Source organism: Pipistrellus kuhlii, unplaced genomic scaffold (genome assembly GCF_014108245.1).
Source record: "Pipistrellus kuhlii isolate mPipKuh1 unplaced genomic scaffold, mPipKuh1.p scaffold_m20_p_49, whole genome shotgun sequence".
NCBI classification, from domain to species: Eukaryota; Metazoa; Chordata; class Mammalia; order Chiroptera; family Vespertilionidae; genus Pipistrellus; species Pipistrellus kuhlii.
The window spans coordinates 2,017,743-2,045,172 of NW_023425550.1; the positions used below are offsets into that span (position 1 = coordinate 2,017,743).

A 27,430-nucleotide genomic window follows, 5' to 3' on the forward strand; every position below is an offset into this window, starting at 1 on the left:
ACTAAGAACATCTCCGCAATCCCAAGGAAGGTAACTGACATGATTCTGTCAATATCCGAGGCTCAGTCAACAACAATCTAAAGAATGTCCAGGTATTTTCCAGGGGGCCCCCTACAGTCAGCCACAGATAGCTTGCCTTAGGTGGGGTCCTGGGGGTTTACCTCTCCCAGGAGTTTGTAGCACACCACAGCCACTAAACCAGTTTAGTGTCCATTTGGCATGAGTCCCCCTGTACTACCTGAGGACCTGCCACCGGTTTGCTATTACTCCAGCTCAGAAAGTCCCAGGAGAACTCATCTTCAGAGAGACACAAGGTCCTCCCATGTCCAGGGAAGTGGAGGCCTGGCCTTTTGCAAGTTGGAGTCCTGTCCCTGCCCCTTGGAGCATAGAGAGCCTCATGGAACTCCCACCTTCTTGGACTCGACCGAGAGAACACCGAAGCATCCAATGGGCCCTGTGCACTCACTCAAGGTGCCTGGGACTTCCACCCTTTGCGCTTAGGAGCTGCAAGTGGCAGCTATGGCCCAGACCTTTGCTGTGTCACTTGCACTGACGTTCGGTGCTCAATGGGAAAGAGCAAAGCCTGTAAACACCCAGAAGTAACCCACTAAAGCATCCTGTCAGCCGTTGTTGGCACACAGTAACTCACTGTCGGTGTTCAGACCTCCCAACATAGACAATGAATGTGGTATCGACTTAGGACCCCTTCACCTCTCTTCTTTTTAGTAACAGAGATGAGCCTTGGTACAGGGCATTGGAAGGCTTATTTAGTCATTTCCCCCATTGCCATGGGGACCAGGGGCCTGGCGGGAAGAGGAGAGACAGCTCTGGGAATCTCATGCAAGGCTAATGTTTCACTGTTGGGCAGCTACAGTAGTTCTAAACCCAGTAAGTCACTTCAGCTCTCTGGGACCCAAATATATACAAAAATTTTGCCACTGTAGAGTAGAGAGCCTGGGGTGAGGTGACAAATGATACTTACCAAGCGTACTTACAGAAAATTGGCAGGGCCATCTCATTTCTTTAGCATGCAGTCCTGTCAAGGTAGGTACTGGCACGTTCCCCATTTTTACCAATTACATAGCAAATCCTTTAGGAAGTTGCGTAACTTCTGAGGCGAAACCCGTTTCTCTGTATTTTATGCCTTACATTCTAGTTTGTCCATTAAGCCACAAAGAATGTAGATTTCCTCTCCTGCCAACAATGGATGACAGGAATAGTGGCTGCCTCCTCTTGAGTGCTTAGTAGGTACCAGGCACTGCTCTGAGGACTTGACCTGTATTAACTGTCCTGCTTCTCCTATACCTTTCACCTTGTCTGGCCCTTCTTTGTAACCCACATGGATTCATCAGAACCCATTACTGGGAGGTGGTGCTCAGCACTAGCCAGAGCAGCCCAAGACTGCTAGTGCAGAAACGTGCAGTCAGCACAATAGAGCTTAAAGCCAGAGCCCCTTAGGTGGCAGCAGTCTCGTGGGAGGTTCAGGGCCGACTGGCTCACCGGAACCCCCGGATCTTTTCCGCAAAATGCTGCCAAGGCTCATCTTCCCCTGGCTGCATTTGTGCATTTTAGTCTTATACCCAAACGCAAGCCTTTCTGTTTGATCTCGCTGGTTTTGACCCAGCTATCTCTCCTGCATTTTCCAAATTTGGATGGTGACGGTGGAGGAATAGAGAAGTAGCCAGAATTATACCACTCATTGATGCAGATCTTTAGCCCTGGGCAGTGGGCAGCACCCGTGTCCCCTGTGGGAGGTAATGCTTAGCTGGTACGGCACATCCACTGCTCCTTCTGCTCTCCTTCAGGAAGTTCTGGGCGCCAATGATCCTGAGAGGAATTTCTTCACCACAGCCATCCGCCCCCATGGCATTTTCGGTCCAAGAGACCCCCAACTGGTCCCCATCCTCATTGAGGCAGCCAGAAAAGGCAAGATGAAGTTCATGATCGGGTAAGTCAGCTCATTATTGCTTTTTGCAAGATCCCCTGAACCCACTGTAACAAAGATCAAGTTATATTCAGCTCTCTCTTATTTTTGTTGTTGTTATTCCTCACCCAATGATATTTTTAGAGAGAGTGAAAGGGAGAGGGAGAGACAGAGAGAAACATCAATGTGAGAGAGACACATTGATTGGTTGCCTCCCACACGTGCCCAGACCTGGGCCGGGGATTGAGCCTGCAACTGAGGTACATGCCCTTGTCCAGGATCGAACCCAGGACCCTTTGGTCTGTAGACTGGATGCTCTATCCACTGAACCAGATTGCCTAGGGCCAATTCTCTTCTTATGTGGCCTTCTCTACTGCCCTCTATGTTCATTTGCTGAGTCTCCCATAGCAAATAACCCAGACCGGGGGCAAAGTGGGGGGTCGCAGGCTGGTAATCAGGTACAAAGGGATCCTCTCCCAGTTCTGGAGGCCAGAAGTCTGAAATCCAGCCATGGGCAGGATTGTTTCCTTGAGAAGGTTCTGAGGGACAATCTCGCCCAGGACTCTCTCCCAGCTGGTGGTGGTGGCTGGCAGTCCTTGGGATTTCTTGGCTTAGATAGATGCTTCACTCCAGTCTCTGCCTCCATCTTTGCACGATCTTCTTTTTCTGTGTGTCTTTATCCAAATTTCCTTTGGCTTGTAAGTACAGCAGCCATTGGATTTAGGGCCCATTCTACTCCAAGATGACCTCACCTAACCTTGATTACATCTGCAAAAACCCAAATAAGTTCCAAGGGGACATGAATTTGGGGAGGACACTATTCAACCTAGTACACTCTCAGGCAGGCTGGGGAAAGATTGGTGTCCCTGTTTGGAAATGGAAGGAAAAGGCTCAAAGGGGAAAGCCTGACCCACGGTCAGGGGCCAGGCCCTCAGCTCTTATTGCATCCATGAAGACAGGAGGAGGCGCTAACATGCTTTTCTGAACAAAGTGCAGGTGGTGGAGCCTAGCAGGTAGTGGCAGTGTGGCTGGCTGCCTTCCTCAATACATTTACTTTTCCTTCTTCCTTCCTTTCCCCCCTTTTCTTCCTGTCTTTTTCTTGTTACCTTGCCTCCCTGCCTTTCACTTGGCTGTCCTGTCCTATTGCTTTGAGGGATTACACAGAGATGGTAGAAACACATGAGGCCAGAGCAAGGCATTAGCCCAGTGTGTCCCGGAAAGAGTTAAGGGCTGCTGCCCAAAGTGGAGCTCAGAGCAGATGACACCAGTGTTGGCCACGCCGGGATGGGGCAGGCAGGGCACCAGGCTTTCCGTACATTAGTTGGCCCTTCAGTATCCCCCTGCCTCTGAGGGCCCCAGGAGTCCTGGGCCCTTGCACATCTTTAACTATTACAGATGTCAAGGTGAGTCTTTTAAAATGCTGAGACTCAGGCCCTAGCTGGTTTGGCTCAGTGAAAGAGCGTTGGCCTGTGGACTGATGGGTCCAGAGTTTGATTCTGGTCAAGGTCATATACCTCAATTACAGGCTCGATCCCCGGCCCGGAGGCAGCCAATCGATGTGTCTCTCATACATCCATGTTTCTCTATCCCTCTGTCTCTCCCCCTCCCAGTCTCTAAAAAAATCAATGGGGAAATATCCGGGGGCTAGGATTAATAAAAATAAAATAAAGTGCGGGGGCTTAAGAGCAACCCACAGGTCCATGTGCAGGGTCTCAGCATGCAGCTGAGTGCTCCCAGCCCAGTGTAACCACATCTGTATACCCACAGAAACGGGGAGAACCTGGTGGACTTCACCTTCGTGGAGAATGTGGTTCACGGACACATTCTGGCTGCAGAGAACCTCTCCCGAGACACGGCCTTGGGTGGGAAGGTAAGGCGCCTGCTTCTCTCAGCTAGGCAGTGGCTGGCCCACCACATGCTCCCCTATCCGTCTTCAGATTTCTTCTCTTTGTGATTGGATGCACTGGTACATTTCCTCTATGATTCTGTATCCTGGTAGACCTGCTTTAAGATCCCGTTGGCTTGAGGTTATGCCCCTATGGTCAGGAATATGGCATCATGGCCATATTGCCCAGGGCAGCCGAAGTCCAGAGGTGTGAGCTGCGGTTGAGAGATTGAGGACCTGGTTCTCTGGTTTTCGGGCCTGGTTCTTCGTGAACGTAACCTGACTGCCTACCTTGGACGTGGCTACTCCAGGCAGAATGTGTGCTATTCACCCTTCCACCCACTCGTTCCAAGTGTCTCCATTTTCCTCTCATCGTCCAGCCATGCTCATGCCTTCACCCCACCTGAGGTGCAGATGTATCTGAATCTCCTGGCGTTTGGCATCCAGTGCTCATTGGCCCCTCATCCTTCCCTCTCATTCCTGCCTTGGAATCCCTCCTATTTGGGCCTCATTTGGTTTATGGGACTTGTTCCATTTTCTCACTCATATAACTCTTGGGGTGGCTTTTGATTTAGGCCAAGCATGTCAAATTCAAAGGCTAACACGGGCCAAATAAACAAGATTTAAGTTTATGTGGACCACAAAAAAATACAAAAGCTTTCATTTTCATAGAAACGTAGGTTTATTTTGATAGAGACATGCTGAATACAAAGGGCTGAAATAAATGAGTCACCATTAACATAAAATAATAAAATACTTTAATAAAAAGTAATATTTTTCTTGAACATGAACTTACCAGACACTGAATAACCGTACAATAAGCATAAAGCAAATCTATTTTTCTTGTTCTCCAAAAGCGAAATATTTCCTGTTGTGCACACCAAACAAGTCAGTCCAGACTAGAGACATCAGCTGCTAAAATATTCGCTGCTAATACTAGTGGAGAGAAATGGTGCGCCTGCGCATAAGGCACATAAGGGAAATGAATGCAACACGATCATAGTCATCAGTCATTAGCGAACGTTGTAGTTCCTTACTAATGATTATGTATAACGATATTATAAAAATTAAGTTATGAAAGTTTTATTAAAACGTTTCTTACATACCGTTATATTGGCTAGGCCACAAAAATATTTATTGTGGGCCGCGAATTTGACATGCTTGGTTTAGACCAAACACAGCACATTTGAGAAACTATGACCCACTCATTGTGCCTGAAGATAAGATGAATGTCTCCATACTTAACAAACACAATTACCAAATGAAATTAACAAACTGCCTTCCCGAGTGCAATCGAAACTTCACTGTAAAGCCTGACTTACAGAGCAAATTTACACCGCCTTCCCTCTCTGCTCCTAAAGGGGCCCAGAGCTGCAAATCCAAAGCTTGTCTGCCAGCAGCTGACACTTGTGGATTAGAGGACCACGGAAATGCTGTGATCTGCATGCGCTTAATACCCACCTCACTTTTGAGCTACCCTGCAAAGGAGCTGTGGCGGGCAGGCCGACGGGGAGTGGCCACTGGTCCTAGGCTGAGCCAACAGCTGCTGGAGCAGTCTCTAACTTCTTGTTCTGTCTTCAGGCATTCCACATCACCAATGACGAACCCATCCCCTTCTGGACATTCCTGTCCCGCATCCTGATAGGCCTCAATTACGAAGCCCCCAAGTACCACATCCCCTACTGGGTGGCCTACTACCTGGCCCTCCTGCTGTCCCTCCTGGTGATGGTGATCAGTCCTGTCATCCAACTCCAGCCCACATTCACCCCAATGCGGGTCGCGCTGGCTGGCACATTCCACTACTACAGCTGTGAGAGAGCCAAAAAGGCCCTGGGCTACCAGCCGCTGGTCACCATGGATGACGCTGTGGAACGAACTGTGCAGAGCTTCCACCACCTGCGGAGGGTCAAGTGAGGCCCCCGAGACTGGGCCCTCTCATCACATTCCGCCTCCAATACCTCTCCTCGTGGATCAATAAACTAACCTCCTTCAAGGGACTTTCTTCTGAGCTCAGGTACCTCCTGCCAGTTAGATAGGAGCACACCCGGCCTTCCCATGACCACAAGTGAGGCCTCAGTGGAAGCACAGGCTCAGACTTGGGCTTCAGCGGGCAGCTTTGTAATCTGTTTTGTGTTCTCTCTCTCCCATCCCCCCTTTCTCCTGGGTCCTTAGCATCCCACTGTCCCTGTACATAATCGAGGAAGCTGTAGCAAAGAACTGACCCCGTTGCTAATTGAGGATGGAGAACTAGATTCATTTCCATGCAAACCAATATAAGAGTAGAAGCCACAGACTGTTTAAGGAGCCACATAGTACAAACATCCTAGAGGAGAAACAGTTAGAAACACATGGTGAGACTGCAAGTGTATATTTTAAATAGAGTTTAGAGCAAACACTTCTAAAAAGTTTAAGCAACTGGAACCCTCCCCCTCAATCCCTCGTGCTTTCCCTCCTTACGTGCTTCCAAGTTCTCCAAGGCCCAGCTGCAATGCCTGTCTGCATTGTTTTGTTTTGTTTTTCTCCATAAAACATTCTGTCATGGTCACATTTCACTTTATCAACAGAATCCCGTTGTCCTTAATGGCACAGCGGTGATCTGTCCCTGTGGCATGCTCTTTCAGCTATTTAGTGACTCTCCTGACATCAGACTGCATGACGGTGTGGTATGGAAAAGGTCAGACAGAAAAGAGTCTCCTTTATCTGCTTGGAGTTTGGGCAGAAAGGGCACTTCGCTCATCGAACCCCTCACACAGAACCTTCCGGCCAATTTCCAGAAGGCCCAGCACATATAATGGCTCCGCGTTCTCTCTTTCCTAGTGATGTTCTGCTTACAGAACCTGGTTTCTTCTAAGACTAATTGACATGTAATCTTCAAGACCTCTGTTTTCTTCTCTGCTTTTGTCCAAAGTTGGGGAGGCTGGAATAAAGACATTGCACATGCCGTTTGGTTTGTGTAATATGGGCATGATGCCCACCTGCGGAGAGACTGCTAAACTAATAGGGTAGGGGGGAGTATAAACAGAAATAAGACAGTCTTTGCCCAAAGGCACTTAAAAATAGATGAGTTAAGATACATTCACAATCCTATGTAATACTATGATACACTGGAGACAAGGTGGTGTAAGCTCAGAGGAAGGAGACATGGCATCTAGCCAAGACCATCAAAAACACCTTTGTGAAAGAGGTAACAGTATTGAGTTGGACCTTGAAGGATAAGAGTCAGGAGGTAGAGGCTGTTAGGTGGATTAAAGATCGGGTTCACAGCCAATGGCTTGTCATAGTTTCATTAGTAGCGCATTGTCTTTCTCAGATTCAGGGAAGTACAAAAGCGACCAGCCTGGCTTGGGGTGGGAAGTGTAGAGCAGTAGGAGGTCAGTCAGACTGGAGAGGTAGGTAGGACCTCAGATGCAAAGCCAAGGGAACTGAACTTTGCCCTGTAGGCAGGGGAAACCATTGCCAGTTTAACCATGGCCAGCTAAAATCAAGAAACTAATTTTGGCCACTCTGTGTGGAGCCTGGGAGACCAGATTAGGAAGTGATGCAGCCCTGGAAATAGAAATAAAACCTTCATGGAAGCACCTAGAAAGGAATCAGAGCTCCCTACCTGATTTCCTCAGGGAGATGAGAGGGAGTGAGGAAACTGAGGCATGGAATGGAAGGAGGGTCACTGCTTGGAAGACTGAGGCTGGCAGGCCTCGCCGAGAAGCATCTAGGGCCAAAGTGTCCTCAGCTTTGTCCTCTCCGCTTCCCTGGGGAAATGCTAGCAGCTGCCTTGACCAATGATGTCCCTTGTCAAACTCTGAACTGTGCATGTTTCCACCTGTTTGTTGGGCTCTGTCCGGGCTTCAGTGGTGGATAGACAGACACAGCCCACAGCTGACATTCTAGTGGGCTCATGCAAGTCACATGATTGAAAACCTGAAAGTTCCAAGAAGGAAAGGAGTGAAGGCAACTGAAAGTGAACCTGGCCCAGTTGAAAATGGGGCAGAACAGCCAAACTCTTCCCAAGGAAGCATCGTTAGTGCAGATCAGAGAGGTGAGACAGATCATTAAGTGGCTGCAGGAGCCCTCCAGATAGACCCTGAGCCCCAATTGGGCAAAGGGCTGCCCTCCCCGCCTGGTGAGGGCTTTTGCTGCCCGCCCTTGCTCTGCCCTGCAGTCCTGACCCAGACCCAAGTAACCTGCCCCCCCAACCTATTTGTAGAAAGTGTGACTGCCAGGAAACCACAGCCTCCAGCCCCTCCCCCTGAGAGCTCCTTAGAAACTCTGGAGCCCCACCCCACACCTACTGAACCGAGACTCTGGGGGTGGGCCTGGCACATTGTTCCCAAGCCCTGCCAATAGTCTGGATCACTGAAGTGGCCTCCCACCAGGTCATTGAGTCTTAGCTAGAACCTTGCCTCCGCCACTGCAAGACTGAACTTGCCCCCTCACCGGCCCAAGTCCCTGGGCCACCGGACCTGTTCTTTTCCTGAAGGCCGATAGCCTTGCAGCACACCTCCCGAAAATGACTTCCTGGAGAACCTACCAGGGCCTGTGCCCTCCTGTGGCACATCCGTCTGTAGAATCGGGGCCGAGGGAAAGGGGACAGCTGAAAGTCCATGCCCAGTTCTGTGTGTTCATTGGGGAGATCTCTCATTTCAGTCATCTCTCCGCCCCATTGACATCGACCTAGTTCATTCAACACCTGGCTCTGTCCGCACCTGGGTCAGGTGTACTGGCCCAGCCCAGCCGATCTGTCTCCTCCGATCCAGCCTCTATGCACACCCAGGGAGTCCCTCCTAAAACAGTCCTAGATCCTCCCTCTCCTCCACTGAAAAAGCTTCAGTGGGTCCTGATTTTCTCCTAACACATTCCACGGCCAGTCCATCATGGCCTGTGCTCAGCCCACCCTTCCAGCCTCTTCTATTGGGCTTCACGCCTGCTATGCTCTACCCAAATTACGTGTGCCCCGTTCTGCATCCCTTTGCTCAGGTTGTCCTGGATTCCTGCAATGTCCTCTCCATATGTCCTCAGGTCCGTAATGGCCAGCTCCCTTTCATCCAAAAAGCCTACCCAGATCCTCCCAAGTAAAACCTTGCCTGTTCTCTAGGCTCCCAGCCTGGGAATCTCAATCTTTGCCTCATTTTAGTGTATTCCCTCTGTGTACTTTCCCCCACCAGTCCAGGAGCTCTTATGGCAGAGCCAACCAATGTCCCCACAGCACAGAATGGGCATTCAGGAAATACATTCAACCACCTGCCTGGCCTGGAATCCTAGAGTAACAGCAGCAACGGAAGGAAACAACCCAAGGCCTGGGGAACGGAGCAGCCAGTGGACTGGTTGGAGCAAAGGTTCTGGGCCCGGCGTTCAGGTGTGATTTGGGAGGTCTATGAACCACATACTAGTAAATTGGATGCAGCCTTTGGGTCACCTGTGAGTGTTTGACTTTTGTCAGGAAAAGAAAGGCACATAGCTATAATCTGTTTTTCAAACATGACTGTGGCCCAGTCAAAATTTGAGCCAGTGGAGTGAGGGCCAGTAGCTGTGGAGAAGCCCACTTTGTAGAGAGGGCTCAGGAGAGACAAACAGGGACAGAATGGGCCTCCAGGCCTTCTCAGCACTCCCATCTGCGTGTGTTCCTGGACCAGAAGTGCTTGTGGCCCGCTGTTCCATCTGAAGGACTGGAACCAAGGCGGAGGATGGCTCAGCAGACGGGAATGGAATGGCTGAGGCCTCTGACCACAGCACTCCAAGCTCTGGTGTGCATTTCTATGCACTGACAAGTAGCTCTAAGCTTTCTCTCTCTCCTTGGTGTGTAATAGCCCTTGCTGGTGGAAAATTCTCCCTTCTGCTAACCTGAAATACCTCTTGATGTGACTTCCATTGGCTTCCCTCCCTCTATCCAATCCCAGAAAGCTAGCTTATAAGCTCCTGTGGTCCTGCTAGGCCCACAGCCTCCTGTTCATTCTAAACTTTATCTCCAACAGCATTTCATCCTTCCAGCTTTCTCTCAAAAGGGCCTCTCTCTTCTGGCTTCCTACAAAGCCTGGGAGCCATCAAAATACTTCCTCAGTTATAAGGTAATCACCAGTTTAGCTGCCCAGTTCTCCTGTGTCCACTTGTCAAGGACCAGGGGCTTTTGATTTATTTCTATGGCCCTGGATTCATGTACAATGCCTGCTTCTGGGAAGGTACCCAGTAAGTATAACCAGACTGGGAGGGTATTTAGAGGGGAAAACTACCAACACCCACATTGACCAGCTGGGGGAGCTTCAGAGAAAAGAAGCCACATTCAAGGGCACTCAGGCAGTTAGCAGAGCCCCAGCTAGACCCTGGGCTCTGACCCCTGAGGCCAGTGCACTGCAGGTTACCCATTTGATTCAGGCAGCCTAATGCAGGAACGGTGCCCAGGTGGGGAGGGAGGGACAGGCTCTGATCTGAGGCTCTGCAACATGACAGGCTTAAAGAGCACAAATAGTTGGGAATGGAGAGAAAGAAAAGAGGCTTTGGCCCTAGCTGGTTTGGCTCGGTGGATAGAGCATTAGCCTGAGGACTAAAGAATCCTGGGTTCGATTTCAGTCAAGGGCACATGCCCAGGCTGTGGGCTTGATCTCCAGAAGTGGGCATGCAGGAAGCAGACAATGATTCTCATCATTGATGTTTCTCTCTCTCACACTCTGAAATCAATAAAAAAAAAATTTTAAAGAAGAAGAAAAAGAAAGAAAGAGAAAGAAAGAGAAAGAAAGAAAGAAAAGAAAGAAAGAAAGAAAGAAAGAAAGAAAGAAAGAAAGAAAGAATACATACTGAAAGAAATCGAATACTGAAAGATATCGAATACATACTGAAAGAAATAGTGACAGAAAACTTCCCCCACCTGGTGAAAGAATTAGACTTACAAGTCCAGGAAGCGCACAGAACTCCAAACAAAAGGAATCCAAAGAGGACCACACCGAGACACATCATTATTAAAATTCCAAGAGCAAAAGACAAAGAGAGAATATTAAAAGAAGCAAGAGCAAAGAAGGTAGTAACCTATAAAGGAGCACCTATACGATTGTCAGCTGACTTCTCAACAGAAACCATGCAGGCCAGAAGGGAATGGCAAGAAATATTCAAGGTGATGAATAGCAAGAACCTACAGCCAAAAATAATCTACCCAGCAAAGCTATCACTCAGAATCGAAGGCCAGATAAAGAGCTTCACTAATAAAAAAAAGCTAAAGGAGTTCATCACCACCAAACCAAAATTATATGAACTGCTGAAGGGGGTTCTTTCAGAAGAGAAAGTAAACAAAGATAAAAATTATGAACAAATACGTAACTATCAACAAGTGAATCTAAAAACCAAGGAAATTTAAAAAATCTGATGAACAATATTAACTGTTGAATATAATAGAATCAGAGGTATGGAAGGGGAGTGAACTGACGATTCTTGGGGAAAAGGGGAGAGGGGGGCGTGGGAAGAGACTGAACATAAACTGTGCACCTATGGATGAGGACAATGGGGAGAGGGGAAAGGGCAGAGGGTGGGGTGGGAACCTGGTGGAGGAGAGCAATGGTGGGGGGGGAAAAAAGGAACATTTGTAATAATATGAATAATAAAAACTTATTAAAAAAAAGAAAAGAGTAAGAACAGAGGTTTTAGGATGATACATGGCCTTCATCAGATCCTGGTTTGACCAGAGGTACTTTGAGAGACGTTTGGAAGAAAATAGGGAAATTTGAATGTGAATTGATATTAGATAATATTAGCAAATTATTATTAATCATTAGGTAAATTAATGATTATGTTAAAAAAAAAACACCCTATTTTGTAAAGATTCATATTAAACTGGCAAAATGTCAGGAGATATATACACTGAGTGGCCAGATTATTATGATCTCTGAACACATAATAATCTGGCTGCTCAGTGTATATCATATCAATATATAAGAAAAGGCTAATATGCAAATTGTTTCCTCGACCAGGAGTTTGACCAGCAAGCAGGCTGGTTGACCGCCCATGTCCCCTCCCCCTAGCCAGGCTGGCTGGGCACTGGGCCTCTAAAATAGTGAGTGGCCAGATTATTATGCATTCAGAGATCATAATAATCTGGCCACTCAGTGTATAATTTCATTTTAAATATTTAAACTATTTCAGAAAACTAAGGATGACAAATTAATTGTTAAACCTAAGTAATGAGTATATAAATGTTTATTATATATTATTTCCTCCACTTTTCAGTACATTTGAAATTTTCATAATACACAATTCCAATAAAGCAGTTTTCTAACATTAAAAAGAAAAAAGAAAAAAAGCAGAGTTCTACAAATGTTGAACTCAGGGTCAACTCCCGCTTGCTGTCCACTTTGCTCAGTAAAGTTTTATTGGCACCCAGCCACATTCATTCATTTGCATATTGTCTATAGTTGCATTCATGTTACAGTGGCAGAGTTGACCAGTTATTGTGTGATCCACAAAGCCTAAAATGTTTACTATCTTCCCTTTACAGATAAAGTTTCCCAATCTGCTTAAGAGTGACTGATAAACCAACACGCAAATGAAAAAGATGCTCAACACCATTACTCATTAGGAAAATGTAAATCAAAACCATAGTGAGACACCACCTCACACTCACTAAAATGCCTACCAACAACAACAACAAAATTAACCAAAAAAGAATAATAATAATAATAATAATTAATAAATAAATAAATACAAAAAGACAAGAGACCAATTTGGTCAACCTGAGAAGAGAAGGAATGGCATTCTAGCCTTTGGCTGAGGCAACCACTGTGGGCTGTGGCTAGAAATGGTAGGAGATGAAGTTGCAGGGGTCAAGGAGCTTGGACTTGATCAACCCCTAGAGTAGGGGTGTCGAACTCAATCAGAGAAGGGGCCAAAATCTAAAATCCAGCCTAAATCGCGGGCCGAATGGTTTACTGAACAGTCATAAACTGTCATTGTGATGGAAACGCAGCGGAGTGCAGTGATGACAGTGCGGTGCGGGCCACATTGCAAGGCCTGGCGGGACGGATTTGGCCCGCGGGCCTTGTGTTTGACACATGTGCCCTAGAGAGTAACATGGTGACATTTGTGTTTGAATGGTGAGGGGAGAGTGCAAAGTGAGGAACTGGAGGTAGGCACCAATGGCAAGTGACTTCTGCAGTCCAGGAGAGAGGGTGAGAGTGTGTATGTCTCAGGAAACTGGTTATGGAGATACAGAGAAGAAATAGTCTGGAGATGGTTCTGGGCTAGAATAGACAATATTCGATGATTGGATGTGGAGCTAATGGACAGAGGAATAAAATAACTAGAAAGCTTGTATTCTGGCCACAGTGAGTCTGAGGAACCTTGAGGTTCTAGAAAGCAAGATACCAATATTTGAGGGGTCTTGGCATACTGCTGCTACTTGAAGTCATGGGAACACAGGAGGATGAAGGATGGGACCTGGAGAGTTCAAAAGTGAACTCAAAAGGCATCAAGGAAAGCTAGAGAGGAGAGTGGTCAGTGGTGTCAGCCAGTGCAGAGAAGTTGAGGAGGCTGAGGCCAAGAGTAGATGCCCAGATAGTGAATTGGGAAGTGTCCTTAAGGTCTAACAGTCACAAATATGTCCTAAGCACCTCCTGTGTAACTGGCTTGTGCTAGGGGCAAGGGTACCATAGTGAACAGTCGAGATAAGAGTCCTTGTGGAGCTAATGATCCAGCAAGAGAAGGGGATGTAGTCATTAATGGAAGAATCACAATTTATTCAACTGGGCTTTGTGGTCACAGGGAAGCTGCAGCATGAGGCAGCAAGTGTCATCCCAGTTGTGGTACACTGGTGCTCAAGGCAGATTTCCATGAACTCTTTATGAAACTTGCATCTTTTCTTCATCTTCCCCTACATATTCTTCTTTGATGGTGGCCATCTCAAGGGCAGATTATCTTAGACTTTGAGGACCCTCCAGCTCCCGCCCCAGACAATACTAGTCATGCTGTGGACACTCCAGATTTGTTGAATGATTTTGGAAGGAGGGGATTAGAGAAAAGAGCAAAGATGAATTCTGAGCTAGATGACAGGAGCAGAGTTATGGAAAAGCTGGCAGACAGCTGGCTTTTGTTCAGCACCTCCTCAGCCAGCACATTCCCAAATATACTGATGGACAGACATATGGACCAGTGTTCTCTCCTTTGATTGTCACAATAAGACTGTTTATTATGATCTTCACTTTGTACTCGAAAGCCCAAAGCCTTTAGCAGAAGGGTTTTCACAAGACATATAGCTGGTTGGGGCAGAACTGGGTCTCAACCCCAGGCTGGTATGCCTCTGGCCCAACATTATTTTTCCCAATGGTCTTTCAATTTCAGAGAGTAATCCCGAGTGGCCTATGCCCCTTCCTTACCTCTCCACTGGGTAGAAACTGGATATTTGAGAGTCCTGTGGTGACTATTAAAAAATTACCACAAACTTAATAGCTTCAAACAATGCAAATTTATTCTATTATAGTTCTGGATGTCAGAAGTCCAAAATCAGTTTCACTGAGATAAAGTCAAAGTGTTAGTAGGTCTGATTGCTTCTGGAAATTCTGAGGGGAAATCCCATTTTCTTGACTTTTTCAGCTTTGAGTGTCTTGGCTATGGCATCACTCTAATCTGCTTTCATTGACACATTTCCTCAAAATGTGGACACCTCTGGGGGCCATTATTCAACCTACCACAATGGCTAGATGTATATAATATCTAGAAAGGAACCCCTCTGGACCAATAGTCAGTAGAGCGGGAGTGTCCTGGCAAAACCAGTCAGGCATGAGGTTATATCTGAACCTCAGTACAAGGTAGTGAGGCAACTAGCTGAGTAGGTAGCCTGGTAGAGTCATGCCTGAAGCCTGGTCAGTACAGGCAGATGTACCATAAGAGGGTGCTAAGCAATCTGCTGAGGCATGGAAGAAAGGTACTGGGCCACGGATATAAGGCAGGCCTGCTAGAAGAGGGACCAAAGACCAGACAAGTCCCAACAAGTTCCAAAGCTATGAATCCAGGGTGTGGCAGCCCCTGCCAAGCTCACTGGGGAAGGCAAGCCCCTGGGTAGAGTGCCAAAGGACTGCCTACCCAATGCTCCAACTCACCTCTGACAGACCAAATGCTTTGAGCAAACTGTGCTGGATTCCTGCAGTCATCTGCCAAATACTATTCTAATCATTTCATGGCTAGTTTGGCATCTACTGATGATTGCAAAACTTGTACAGAGGTCATTACTAGACTGGTGCTGGCTTAGAAGGTACTGAGAAATGTGGGTGTGTCTATGGGGCTGGTTCAGAAAGGCCCGAGAAGCCTTTGGCCCAGGTGAACCAGTATTTGTCTGAACATTGCCTCCAGGCCCAGGGCGGTGACCTCTGATCCTGGGACTGGGACTTTCTTCTTGGGAGGGGAGGCACTGGGAATTGGACACGCCTCTTTGTGCCTTATTTGGGGCTGGGATTAGCTTTTGGAAGAGTGAAGCTCAGAGACTAAGTGAAGGCTGCCCAGAATAAAGCCATCTACTCATAGCGGACCAAAGGGGCACCCAACATGGGTCCAAGTGGAACCAAGACCAAGCCGAAGAGACCTGGCCCTGCAAGAGAGGCAAGGTTAAGACCCAAGGCTCCAAAGCTCTGCTGGTAGTTCAGCAGAGGTCACCCCATGCCACTGCAGACCTAAGAGCTCCAGAGGTCTCCAAAGCTAGTTCTTGCTCAGGCTACTGGGTGCTGAGGGGCTGATTTCACTGTGAAGGGGCACAAAATAACCTTTGACATCTGTAGTCTCCATGGGCAGTCTGCTCAGAACCTTTACAGGAAAACCTACTAGCCTAGGAGCCCCATTTCTAATGGCAGCATGTTGGGGGCTCTCCTTGGAATGCCTCCTGCCCTCTGTCTAGCAATTCTCGACTGGATTGGCAACAAGGCCAGGTGAAGTTCCCACTGTGCCCTCCTCTGTCCTCCCACTGTGCCTGCTCAGAGCTTCCTCCACTGATGACACCAGAACAACATGCCTGGCTCTTGTATCTGCCTCCCTTCAGAGTGAGGAGTCCTCCAAAGCAGGACCTGCTCAGAACCTCCCTGTGACCCCTGCAGTGCCAGCACAGGCATTAGCACCCTGGAGCCAGCCTCTCCCCATTCAGCTTGAATGCTTCACAGAGCTGAGCTGAAGGGAAAGCAGAAGCTGCCTTGGGGGTTCACCAGAGGAATCCTCCACTGTGGTAGGCCACTGGCATGACAACCCAGCAATGAGAAAACTGTAATGATTGGGGTCTGAAGGAATTCTCCAGGACCCAAGTTCATTGTCTGGGAATAGTCAAGCCCTACCCAGAATACTTCTGGGACCAAACTCTAGCAACTCCCTCAGCCTAACCTTCCTCCTCCAATGTTTGAACTCAGTGAGGGCATATAGGCCAGGACCCTCATTATTCAGATAAGGAGACCAAGATTCAGGGAGAGCTGAGATTATTTCAAGAAGAAAAGTCCAGCCCAGAGGTGTGGCTCAGTGGTTGAGCCAGGAGGTCACAGTTTGGTTCTCAGTCAGGGCACATGCCTGAGTTGTGGGCTCCATCCCCAGTAGGGGGTGTGCAGGAGGCAGCTGATCGATGATTCTCTGACATTATTGATGTTTCTATCTCTTTCTCCCTCTCTCTGATATTAATAAAAACATTAAAAAAAAAGAAAAAAAAGAAAATCCCATTCATGAAAAAAGAGCTATTACAATGACAATCCCCTCCTAGAGTCTTCTGTCCAGCTCCTTCTAGAAGCTTTTGACCCGCTCAGTCAATCCCAGGTTTCTATGCTGAGGAAAGGAGTGAGAGAGGGAAACTCATAGGAATGAAGCATTGTTAGCCACCGGAGATCAGACAGGCAGTGTTATGGGTTTCATTGTGTCCCCTCATTGTGAATGTGACCCAATTTGGAAATGGGGTCTTTGTAAATGTAATCAAGTTAAGATGAGGTAATTCAGGTGGGCCCTAATGCTATATGGCGATGCCCTATGAGAAGATAAAACAGAGACACAGACACAGGAGAAAGCCATAGGGGAAACAGAGGCACAGATTGGAGTGGTGTGGCCATGAGCCAAGGGATGCCTGGGGCCACCAGAAGCTGGGAAAGGCAGGAAGGATCCTCCCTTAGAGGGTTCTGAAGGAGTGGCCCTGCTGACACCTTGATTTCAGACTGCTGGCCTCCAGAACTGGGAGAGGAGAGTCATGTTTGTTATTTTAAGGCCTCCCCCTGATCCCCAATGTATGGCACTTTATTGTGGCCACCCCATGACAATCTGCAGACTTTCCCAAGTGTCTCCTAGAAGGCTCACAGCAAGTCAGAGGCAGAGGCCTGGACAACTTCCCATTACAATGTCAGTGCCCCTGTGCTGCCTCTCCTGGCCTGCTGCTTCCATCCAGTCATGAATAAACAGAGCTCCTCAGCTTCAAAGTACTTTGGACATACTAATTAACTCTTGGTTAATTGGATGAAATAACTTGAAGCTCTAGTGACATCATCTCCATTCTGTGCCCAGATTTAGCCACAAGTGAAGTCTGATGACTGCTGAGCTATGAGCCTTGTCTTGTGGTAACATGTTATGCCTTTCACAACTGTTCCACGAATCACTGGTCAGAGAGACCCCCCAACCCCCTCAGCTCCACAGGCTTTAGAATGGCCAGCTGTAGGGGACTCTTAACCAATCAATCACACACAATCGAAGTGGTTTCTGTGATTAAGTGTGTGTGTGTGTGTGTGTGTGTGTGTGTGTGTGTGTGTACTACATACCTCTGCACTGTCCCACATTGCTGAAATGGTCTTACTGGCAGCTCTAAACAAAAACTCAGATGTACCTTCAAATCTTCCATGGAATGACCCTCCGGCTCTGTGACCCTCAGGACCTGCGTACCTCCTACCTTCCACAAGAAGAATTTATTTGCCCTTTATGTTCAGGACCCCAGAGGGTGAGCAAGACTTGAACTGGCAAGTAGCTGCTTACAAGGCCTAGAGGCAGAAGCCTGTCCCAAGTCAGAGTGGGGAGGGATTCAGACCAAGGCTTGCAGGTCATGGCAGGGAGGGGCAGGGCTGGGGCTCTCCTAACTGCACCGGGCTTTTAGTAGATAGAAATCTACAGGCTGTGGTGCACAGAATCAGGGGACCAAGGTTGGAGTTCTGCCTTTGACTCTGCCATAGCAGCAGCCCTGTCCCAGGTCTCCCTGACTCCTTTCAGACTCCTCTTCATCCTCTACCCAACAGCCAGGAGCTCTGAGCACCAGGAAGATCTGCTCTTGCCCTCATCTATGTGTCCCAGCAGGTGGGCTAGAACATCATCTGTGGTGCAAAGGCCATCATTGTCCAATAACAAAGGAAGGAAGGCTGTCCCTCCATCATGCTCTTCTAGTCTTTCAGATTATGAAAAACAAAACTCTGAATTTGGTGCTCTTGTGTGTGTTTGTAGTTGTAGCTCATTCTTCCTGCTGTGGAGTATCATAATACATGAAGACACCACAACTTTCTTGTTCTGTCTGATAGACACTGTGGCTACTGTGGGCTCTTATAAATAGTGCTGCTATGGCTATTGTTGTGCATGCCTTTGGTGAACTGAATATATATGCATTTGTGTGGAGTGTGTGTACCTGTATGAGTTTGCTGGGGCTGCCGTGACAAAACTACTACGGTTTGGGTGGTTTAAACAATAAAAATGTATTGTCTCCCAGTTCACCTTTCACCCACCTTTGCAGGGTCACTTGTAGCAGATGCATACTATAAAAGAGCTACATTTACAATGTTTAAGAAAATGAATGAAATTTTTTAAAAATATATTTTATTGACTTTTTTTTGCCCCCCTCCCTCCCTCGCATACATACCCTCCTTCCCCAGAGTTTTATGTCCATTGGTTGTGGAGAACAGTATGAATGAGATTTAAAAAAAAAATATTGACAGGGAACAGGACTGAAATTATATAGAGTATACCCTCTAACAAAAAATAAAATAAGCTACAAATTGATAACAAAAAGATAGCTGGAAAATATTGACTTGTTTGGAAATTAAGCAGCATACTTCTAAATAACTACAGGTCAAAAACCATAATGGAAAATTAAAAAAAATAATTTTAGTATTTTAATAAGGAAAATACTGCAAATCAAAACTTGTGGGATATAGTCAAGATCATGCTTAGAGGGAAAGTTTAGCCATAAATGTGTGTGGTTGAAAAAGAGAAAAGGTTAAAATTAATGAGCTAAGTATCCATCTCAAGAAATTAGAAGAAGAGGAGCAATTAACCCAAATAAAAATGAATCAATGAAGGTAAGGACAGAAATTAATAAAAAAAAAGAAAAAATATGACAGAGAGGATTGACAAAACCAAAATTTATTCTTTTATAAGAACTCTTTAAAAATTAAATCAGCAATTAAAAGTCCATCTTCCCCCCCCCTAACCTCAAGATGTCAATTTTACATGCCAACTTGACTAAGCTATAGTCCCCAGTTACTCCATCAAACGCTCTTCTAGGTATTGCTAAGAAAGTATTTTATAGATGTGATTAAAGCCCATAATCAATCGTCTTTAAGGGAGATTATTCTGGATAACCCAGGAATAGGGTGGCCCTGATTCAGTTCATTGAAAGGACGTCAGAGCAGAGCTAAGGCTTTCTTGGTGAAGAAATTCCTCCTGTGGAATGAAACTTCAGCTCCTGCCAAAGGGTTCCACAGCCAGTGCTACAGATTCCGGGCTTCCTGGCCAGTCTCCACCATCATGTAGCCAATTCCTGACAATAAATCTCTATATATCTCCTACTGATTCTGTTTCTCTGGTTGAACTCTGACTGATACACCTCGCCCCAAACAAAATTTCCAGGCCCAAATGGTTTCAGTGGTGAATTCCACCAACCATTCAAGGAAAAGATTCCAGTCTTACAAAAAGAATACTCTGTAGAGACTAGAAAAAGAGGGAAGGTTCCCTAATAGGAACAGAACGGAAAAGGAAAATGACAGACCAATCCCACTGATGAGCATAAATGCAGAAAGCAACAAAGCAAAACAAGCAAACAAAAATATTATCCAAGTGACTGACTATAGGCAAAGGATCTTATACCAGAACCGAGGGTATCGGTGCAGGAGTGCAATTGCAAACCAGGTCTTGGAGGGCCAATGGCTTTAATGTAAATGGTGAGATTCAATTTGAGAATAGTAGCACACCAATAGTCAAATTTTCTAATGAAATGCTTTTTTTATTTTTAAAATTTTTTTATTGTTGAAAGTATTACATGTACCCTTCCTTTCCCCTCCGCCAATGACCTCTTCTAACCTGTCCCCTTCCACCAGACCTTCACCACCCCATTGTCTGTATCCACAGGTTATGCCTATATGCATACAGATTCTTTGGTTGATCTCTTCCCATTTACCTACCCTCCATGAAAAGCATTTTAAATCAGTGGGCACATCATTCAATTACCTTCATATCCTTGATGCCTTTTAAAAAATTTTTTATTGATTATGGTATCACATAATTGTCCTCATCCCCCCATTCCCATCCCAAACCCCTCTCCATATATGCCCCCACCCCCCTGTTGTCCATGGCTACTGGCCAGGCCCATATGCATGCACACAAGTCCTTTGGTTGATCTCTCCCCCTTACCCCCACCTTCCCCTACTTTCCCTCTGAGGTTTGAGAGTCTGATCACTGATTCTCTTTCCTTGATGCCTTTGATACCTTTATGCCACAGGATCCAAGGCTGAGAATCTGAGTTGAGGAAGGTTCTTGGCCTCACAACTGCTTGGGCTCTACCCCTGCATTACATCCCTGAAAATCCCCACCTCACTCGAAAGCCACAGTCCTCAATCTTTGCCACATACCCGTCTTCAGGGAAATTTGCTAAAGATGTGAATTGTTAGACCTCATTTCTAAGATGAGAATTAGTTCTGCTGGAGGAGCCTGGGCATGTGTATGTTTCAAAAGTTATCCCAACGTCTCGTGCCTTCTAGGGCTTTCAGAGCCAGGCAGCTGTGTCTCCTGGGCAAGCTAGTTAACTTTCTTAAAAGGCTTTGTCTGCCTTGGACTGCTGTCCCAGCTCAGCCACTCCTCAGCTGTGTCACCTTGGGCAAATGACCTCATGGCTCTGAACTCCAGTGTCCTCATCTTGACCACAATAGCATTCTGGCCTATAGGAGAGGAAAAGGTCACTTTTTCTGGCTTCCAGGAAGGGTCCAACATGTGCTGAAGACCTGTGCGGAACGAGGGTGGATTCCCTTGAGCAGCCTGAGGTCCATGGGGTCAGCTCTGCCTTCCTCATTCCCAGAAATAGCAACGCTTCTGCTAGAGGGCTCAGTTGGAGCTGAGCCACCATCTCCCCATGCCTCTTCACCGAAGACAGACTGACATGGACCATTTCCGGGGGGGGGGGGGGGGGGGGGGCTGGGGAGGTGTAGTCCTCATTCTCTTTGTAAGCAGTCAAGATATTCAAGGTCAGGCTCCCCGACTGCAAGTCATCCCCTGATCTGTTTAGAAATATCCTGCTAAAAGCCAATCATATGCTTCTTTTTCAAATGTGGTGTCTTGCACAGATATTTAAACTCTGGCATAAGCAGTAGGTTGCACCAGCCTCTCTTATAGTTAAAGCCTGCAGGATTCCAATAATTTAATTTTGACCAAAGGAAGAAAGCCTCCTTATAAAGTGGCAGAAAAATGGCGGGGTGGGGGTGGGGGAATCCAAGCACCCTAAAGGATTTTCTCAGCACTTAGCATTGTGCCTGGCACATAATAATCCTGCAATAAATATTAGCTTCACTATTAGTATGGCTAGCACAACTCCCACAGATTCCCCTGATTCCTGATTCTGCATGTAACCTGATAATTGAGCAGTCTGAGCTCAGTGAGGTAATAGACATGGAAGTTAGGAGTCCAGGCTCTGAAGCACAGCCAGGCTTAGACCCACCGCTTGCTAGCTGTGTGACTGTGAGCTTCAGTCGCCTCATCTGTAAAATGGGAATAATCCAAGTATTTATCTCATAGGGATGATTTGAGGCCTGTATTGCCACCTTTGGTACATCCTGGTGGAAGGTATCTGGCCCCAACTGTTGCTGGCTGTCTTTAGACTGTAAGAACATTTAATGCCTGAAGTTCTCAGCCAGGAATTCAAAAAGTGCCTGGCTCTTAGTGGGAACAATTTGTTTTTGAATGGCTCCTGGTACTATTTGGGGAGCAAGCAGGTCATCCCCAGTGGGTATCCCATTTCCCCTCTGCTCCCTGCTCAGGCTGGGTTAATAGGTTTCTGCTCCTTTCAACCAGATGAGTTTTTACAAACTCTTTGTAGGCTCTTTCCTCACTGAGCTGGGCAGGGCTCCTCCCTGGCACTCCTTATCCTTTTATAGACACAAAATCCTTCCTCTATGGCCTAAGTGAGGCCATGCCCTCTGTGGCCTTCAGGGGCCACCAAAAGCTCCCTCTGCCCAGGCACATTTGGCCTCTGCCCTGGACAGTCCTTCTGAGCCTCAGCCCCATAATATTCTGGTACTTTGGTTGTCACACGGGCCCCTCAGTCTCATTATATTTTTTTAAATATATTTTTATTGATGTCAGAGCAGACGGGAGAGGGAGAGATATCGGGTCTAGTAATAATTAATGTCGTTTTTAAACATTCGTTTAAAATCTTGCTTGGCGTTGACTTGTATTGACATAACCTTCAAACACGTGGTATCTACAAAACGTGTGAAGTACAATTAACAAGTTTTGCTTGAAAAAGTTTGTGTTTGGTTTGGTTTTTGTTGCAAAACTAGGGCTAGGAAGATGGCGGATGAAGAGCATATTCGGCACTGCATGCTTTACGAGTTCCAATTAGGAAGAAAAGCAAGTGAGGCTGCAAAAAACATCTGTAGTGCTCTTGGTCAAGATGCAGTTAGCGCCAGAAAATGCCAGCATTGGTTTGAGAAATTTCGCGAGGGAAATTTTTCATTAGATGACAAGAGTGGTCGAGGCTGTGTGTCCAATTTTGATCAAGAAGCTCTTCAAGCTCTTTTGGTGCAAAATCCTCAAATTACCCAACAAGAGCTTGCGACAACTTTAAATTGTTCACAAAAAACAATTTCCAATCAATTGCGTGCACTTGGCAAAGTCCAAAAGTTTGGAAAATGGGTTCCTCATGAGTTGACAGACAATAACCGTAATCAAAGAGTCACAATTTGCAGTTCGCTTCTCTCTCGTCAAAACCGTTTGCCGTTTTTAGAGCAAATTGTTACCGGAGATGAAAAATGGGTGCTGTATGTTAATTTGAAAAGGCGGCCTCAATGGTTGGACAAAAATGAGGCTCCGCAGCTCACGCCAAAACCTGACTTGCATGCGAAAAAAGTGATGTTGTGTGTTTGGTGGAATTTTAAAGGAATTCTTCATTATGAACTTTTATCATCTAACCAAACCATTACAAGTGCAGTGTATAGTGCCCAATTGGAAAGGTTAGCCCAAGCTTTAAGAGAAAAAGAACCCGCGCTGATTAATCGGAAAGGCGTAATTCTTCACCACGATAACGCACGACCGCATACTGCAAGAATCACTGCTGAAAAACTGCGCCAGTTGGAATGGGAAGTTCTCCCTCAACCTGCATATTCTCCTGATATTGCCCCTTTCGATTACCATTTGTTTCGTTCTTTGCAAAACTTTCTTCTTGGAAAAAAATTTAATAATGAAGAATGCCTCAAAAATGCATTGACCGAATTTTTTGCATCAACATCACAAGAATTTTACAACAGAGGGATTAAAATGCTTCCTGAGCGTTGGGCACAAGTAGTAGAAAACAACGGCAACTATATTGTTGATTAAATTTTGTTGTATTGTTTAAATAAATTCGATTTTAAAAAGTATTAGAAAACGACATTAATTATTACTAGACCTAATAGAAACATCAATAATGAGAATCATTGATTAACTGCCTTCCACCTGCCCGCACACTGCCCGAAACCAGGGCATGTACCCTGACCAGGAATGGAACTGTGATCTCCTGGCTCATAAGGTGATGCTCAACCACTGAGCCACACTGGCCTGGAAAGTCTCATTATCTTCCAAACCAATTTTATTGCCCGCCCCTCAGATTAGATTCCTACCCCATGCCCTTCCTCAGTTACTTCCCATGGCTTCTGTAATTCCTGAATAAAACCTTTGTGCAGGTAACTAAAGCAAATAGTCTCTCTCTCTCTCTCTCTCTCTCTCTCTCTCTCTCTCTCTCACACACACACACACACACACACACACACACACACACACACACACACACACCCCAAGCATTTGTCCGTCTCTCTGTGGATGGGGCAAACAGTTTAACCCCTTCAGACTAAAGGAGGAGAGGACCAGTGGAGGCCTCCCTTGCCGAAGCTGGGAGTGGAGGCCAGGGAAAAAGGAGATGAAAGCATATCCCAGCCACATAGGAACATTTTTGTTGGTGCAAGAAACCTACATCAAAGTGGCCACAAGATGAGCTAATAGAAGATGGACAAATGTGACTCCACATTTACTTAGCTTGATGTGGAGTCTTGACTTCACAGGGAGGGGCCCCGCCCATGCTATTTTGCTGACCTCTTCCTCTCCTTCCCAAGCTCATGGAGCAAGAGGCCCCCCATTAAGGCTGGTTTATGGCATTTGATATTCTTATCTCTATTTTAAAGCACATGCTGACCCTCTGTCCCACTCCTTGCCTTTTCCCCTGGGGAAATATAATAAAGGAATAAAGATGTTTGTCTTGAAAAAAAAGCTGTGAATCCAACTTTGACAGCTAGGGATAAGCTATAAAAAGCCTTGACCTGATGGTGGCATTTCACTGACAGCAGATTTCCTCCTTCTTTCCTTCTCTCCCTCCTTTTTGTAGTCACTAACCTGTGATCCAAAGGAGCACTCAGCCACTCCAGAACAACATGATTTCACTTTTCACATCTACCTCCTCATACCTTTAGACCTGAAGCTCAAGGAAGCATGGAAGACCCTTTTAAATGGGTACAGTCTCTGCCATACCCAGGCTCCCCTCCCACCTACTCTTCCCAGGACCATCTCTTTCAATTTCCCTCCAATGTCCTTCTCCCCTCTCCCAACTGGTTCCCACCCCATGCTCCTCTTCCCTCTGATACTAGTTCTTCCCTCAGGATTCAGTGACTTGTTAAGCCTCTTGGGCATTTTTTCTCCCCTACAGACAGAACCACCTGGGACCTGGGCTTGGCACAGGCAGGCACTTGGAACATATACATGGTCTACCTGAAGCCTGCCTCCAAGTGTCATTTTCTTCTGTCCTGTATCACAAGGAGAGAGTAGGGTCTGGGATTCAGGGGACACCTTCTGGGGTGACTTCATAGAATTTTATATAATTTTAATCATTTTGACTTTTAAAATGTAAATTTAAAAAATACAATGTAACGTGCTTTTAAAGCATACCACATTACCTGCTTTTTACTTTGCCAGTTGGACTTACACTGAGTGGCCAGATTATTATGATCTCTGAACGCATAATAATCTAGCCACTCAGTATATGTCTTTATTGGTCATTCAAGTAGGGCAAAGGAAATATCCTTTTAAAACTCAAGCAAACTGGGTGTTTGTCTTGTAATCCTCTCAGAGAAAAAAAAAATGGAAAAGAAAAATAAATAAAACACCACATACTTACTGGGTTTCTACTTGTGAATAAATATTATTACACAAATGTTAAGAGTGGTCAAATGCAGTAATCGTGTGAGGACAGCTAAAGGCTGGCTGTCCTGCTATCCATGGTGTGATGGTGTGATTGGGGGGGGAGGGGCGGTTCGAGTCCCACCATTGAGTTTAAGTTTTTGTTTTGTGCAGCTATTTTATTAACAAGAAATAATATATTCAAGAGATTGTCACCTCCAAGTTACTCCTTGGGGAGTAACCCACTTGTCCACGGAGACCGCCTTGGCCTAGAATCCAGCAGTGGGAGGTGAGCCCTGTATGTCATCTGCTTGATGGACATGCTGGGCTACTGTTGATTGGACAGTGATGCCAGGGGACACCCAGGTGTCATCCTCTGTCTTGAGTTTTGAAAAGTGAGCATTTACAAAATGTCATCTCCATTTTCTTTCTATACTGGAGAGGAATCCATTCTATTGCTCCAGCATTGACTGAGTGCTTTGTGTGCGCCTGGAGGGGAGGAATGGGAGTTGGTTTCTGCCTTCTAGAGGAGACAGAGAAAAACCATGATGTGTTGACATGGCAGTCGCTGATAGCTCAGAGGGACTACAGTGAAGAGAAAGCTCACTTTTGAGAAAGGTATCCTTTGAGAAAAGAACAGCTGTAGACAGTTCTATGTGCATCCAATCCCTGCTATGTGAAGTCTCTGTTTTAGGTCAAATTAATTCTTTCTCAATTCGAGGTGACCCCAGATTCTGCCATACAAGTTTGTTGTAGAAGAGTTCACGCTCACCATCTCTATGTTTTCTGATTTTGCAGAGTTATTTCTTCTTAGCACTGACCTTCACAGACTTAAAAATGCTTTGTTAGAGACACCGATTCATTATTGGAGTTTTCTGCCTCTGACAGTCAGTCAGCTCCTTGGCTGTGTTAGTGGCTTCTCTCTGGGCCCCCTGGGGGCCTGGCCTCTCCTTCCAGCACAGAGAGTTAGGGGAACCCACAGCTGCAGGCTTTGTGGGGGTAACATATTACTCTTGGCTCAAGGCATCACCCAGAAGCAGGAGGAGCTCCCTCTTGGGCAGCCCAACTACTGGCTCTGACTCCGCAGCTCCAGAGCTCCTCAGCCAGAGGAGGTCTGGCACGATTTGAGTGGGCTGCTTGTGAAGTCGGCAGGGGCCTCAGCATGGCTTGGTGGGCTGGGCTGGGCCAGTAGCAGCAGGGGCTGGCAGGGGTTGACAGGACTGGCTTGGGTGTTAAGAATAGCTCTCTTTTCTTTTTTGTTTTCATTAGTGTTTTTTTTATTTTATTATTATTACGAAAGTAATACTGTCATAAAAATTCAAAGAGTGGAGAATGGAATAAAGAGAAAACTCAAAGTACAAATACCTTCCCACTCAGCCCACACAAACCCACTGCCTAGCGGCAGCTGCTCAAACCAGTGTCATATGAAACCTTCCAGATACTTTCTAGCATATACAAACACAAATATAAGGGTGTACTTTTTGAAAATCACTTTCTTAAGAAAAAGAGATATGTATATTTAAAAAAACAAACACTACAGAATACATTTTTTAAAAAGTAAAAGTAACTTCAAACTCATCTCCTAAAGATAACAAGTGTTAACATTATTAAAGGTGTTTCTCAATGCCTTCGGACAAATTTACAGAAATGAAGTAATGCTATACTTGCTGTCATGAATCTTATGAAAAATGCTTTCCCGCTTGTTTAAGAACATATTATAGGCATTTCTCAGGTCCCTAACTAGAGACCTATAATCATCACTTGATCAGCTGCATATTAACCTGTGATGAATTTTGAACACACCTATGGATAAAAATGTAGGCTAAATGTTAGCACTTAAAAGTATTTTATTGATTTTTAAAGAGAGGGGAAGGGAGAGAGGGAGAGAGAGAGAGAAATATTGATATGAGAGTGAAACATTGATTGGCTGCCTCCTGAATGCCCCCTACCAGGGACCAGGGATTGAGCCTACAACCCAAGCTTATGCCTTGACTAGCAATGGAACTAGCAACCCTTTGGTGCACAAAATGATGTCCAAC

At 46.1% G+C, this 27,430-nt stretch overlaps 1 protein-coding gene and 1 non-coding gene across 7 annotated transcripts in view; both read left to right on the top strand.

Moving 5' to 3' along the window:
* NSDHL (NAD(P) dependent steroid dehydrogenase-like) overlaps nucleotides 1-6,751 on the top strand; it is a 60,601-nt gene extending 53,850 nt beyond the window's left edge. For all 6 annotated transcript variants that reach the window (XM_045572548.1, XM_045572545.1, XM_045572544.1 and 3 more), the window contains 3 exons: nucleotides 1,806-1,948; nucleotides 3,692-3,794; nucleotides 5,391-6,751. In XM_045572548.1, the coding sequence (XP_045428504.1) occupies nucleotides 1,806-1,948; nucleotides 3,692-3,794; nucleotides 5,391-5,723 (579 nt within the window). In that variant the 3' untranslated portion in view covers nucleotides 5,724-6,751. The remainder of the gene's footprint in view (nucleotides 1-1,805; nucleotides 1,949-3,691; nucleotides 3,795-5,390) is intronic.
* Nucleotides 6,752-25,225: 18,474 nt separating this feature from the next.
* LOC118705026 lies at nucleotides 25,226-25,352 on the top strand. The gene has a single exon (XR_004983570.1). It is a non-coding gene; the product is annotated as a small nucleolar RNA SNORA27 (small nucleolar RNA).
* The last annotated feature ends 2,078 nt before the right edge of the window (nucleotides 25,353-27,430 follow it).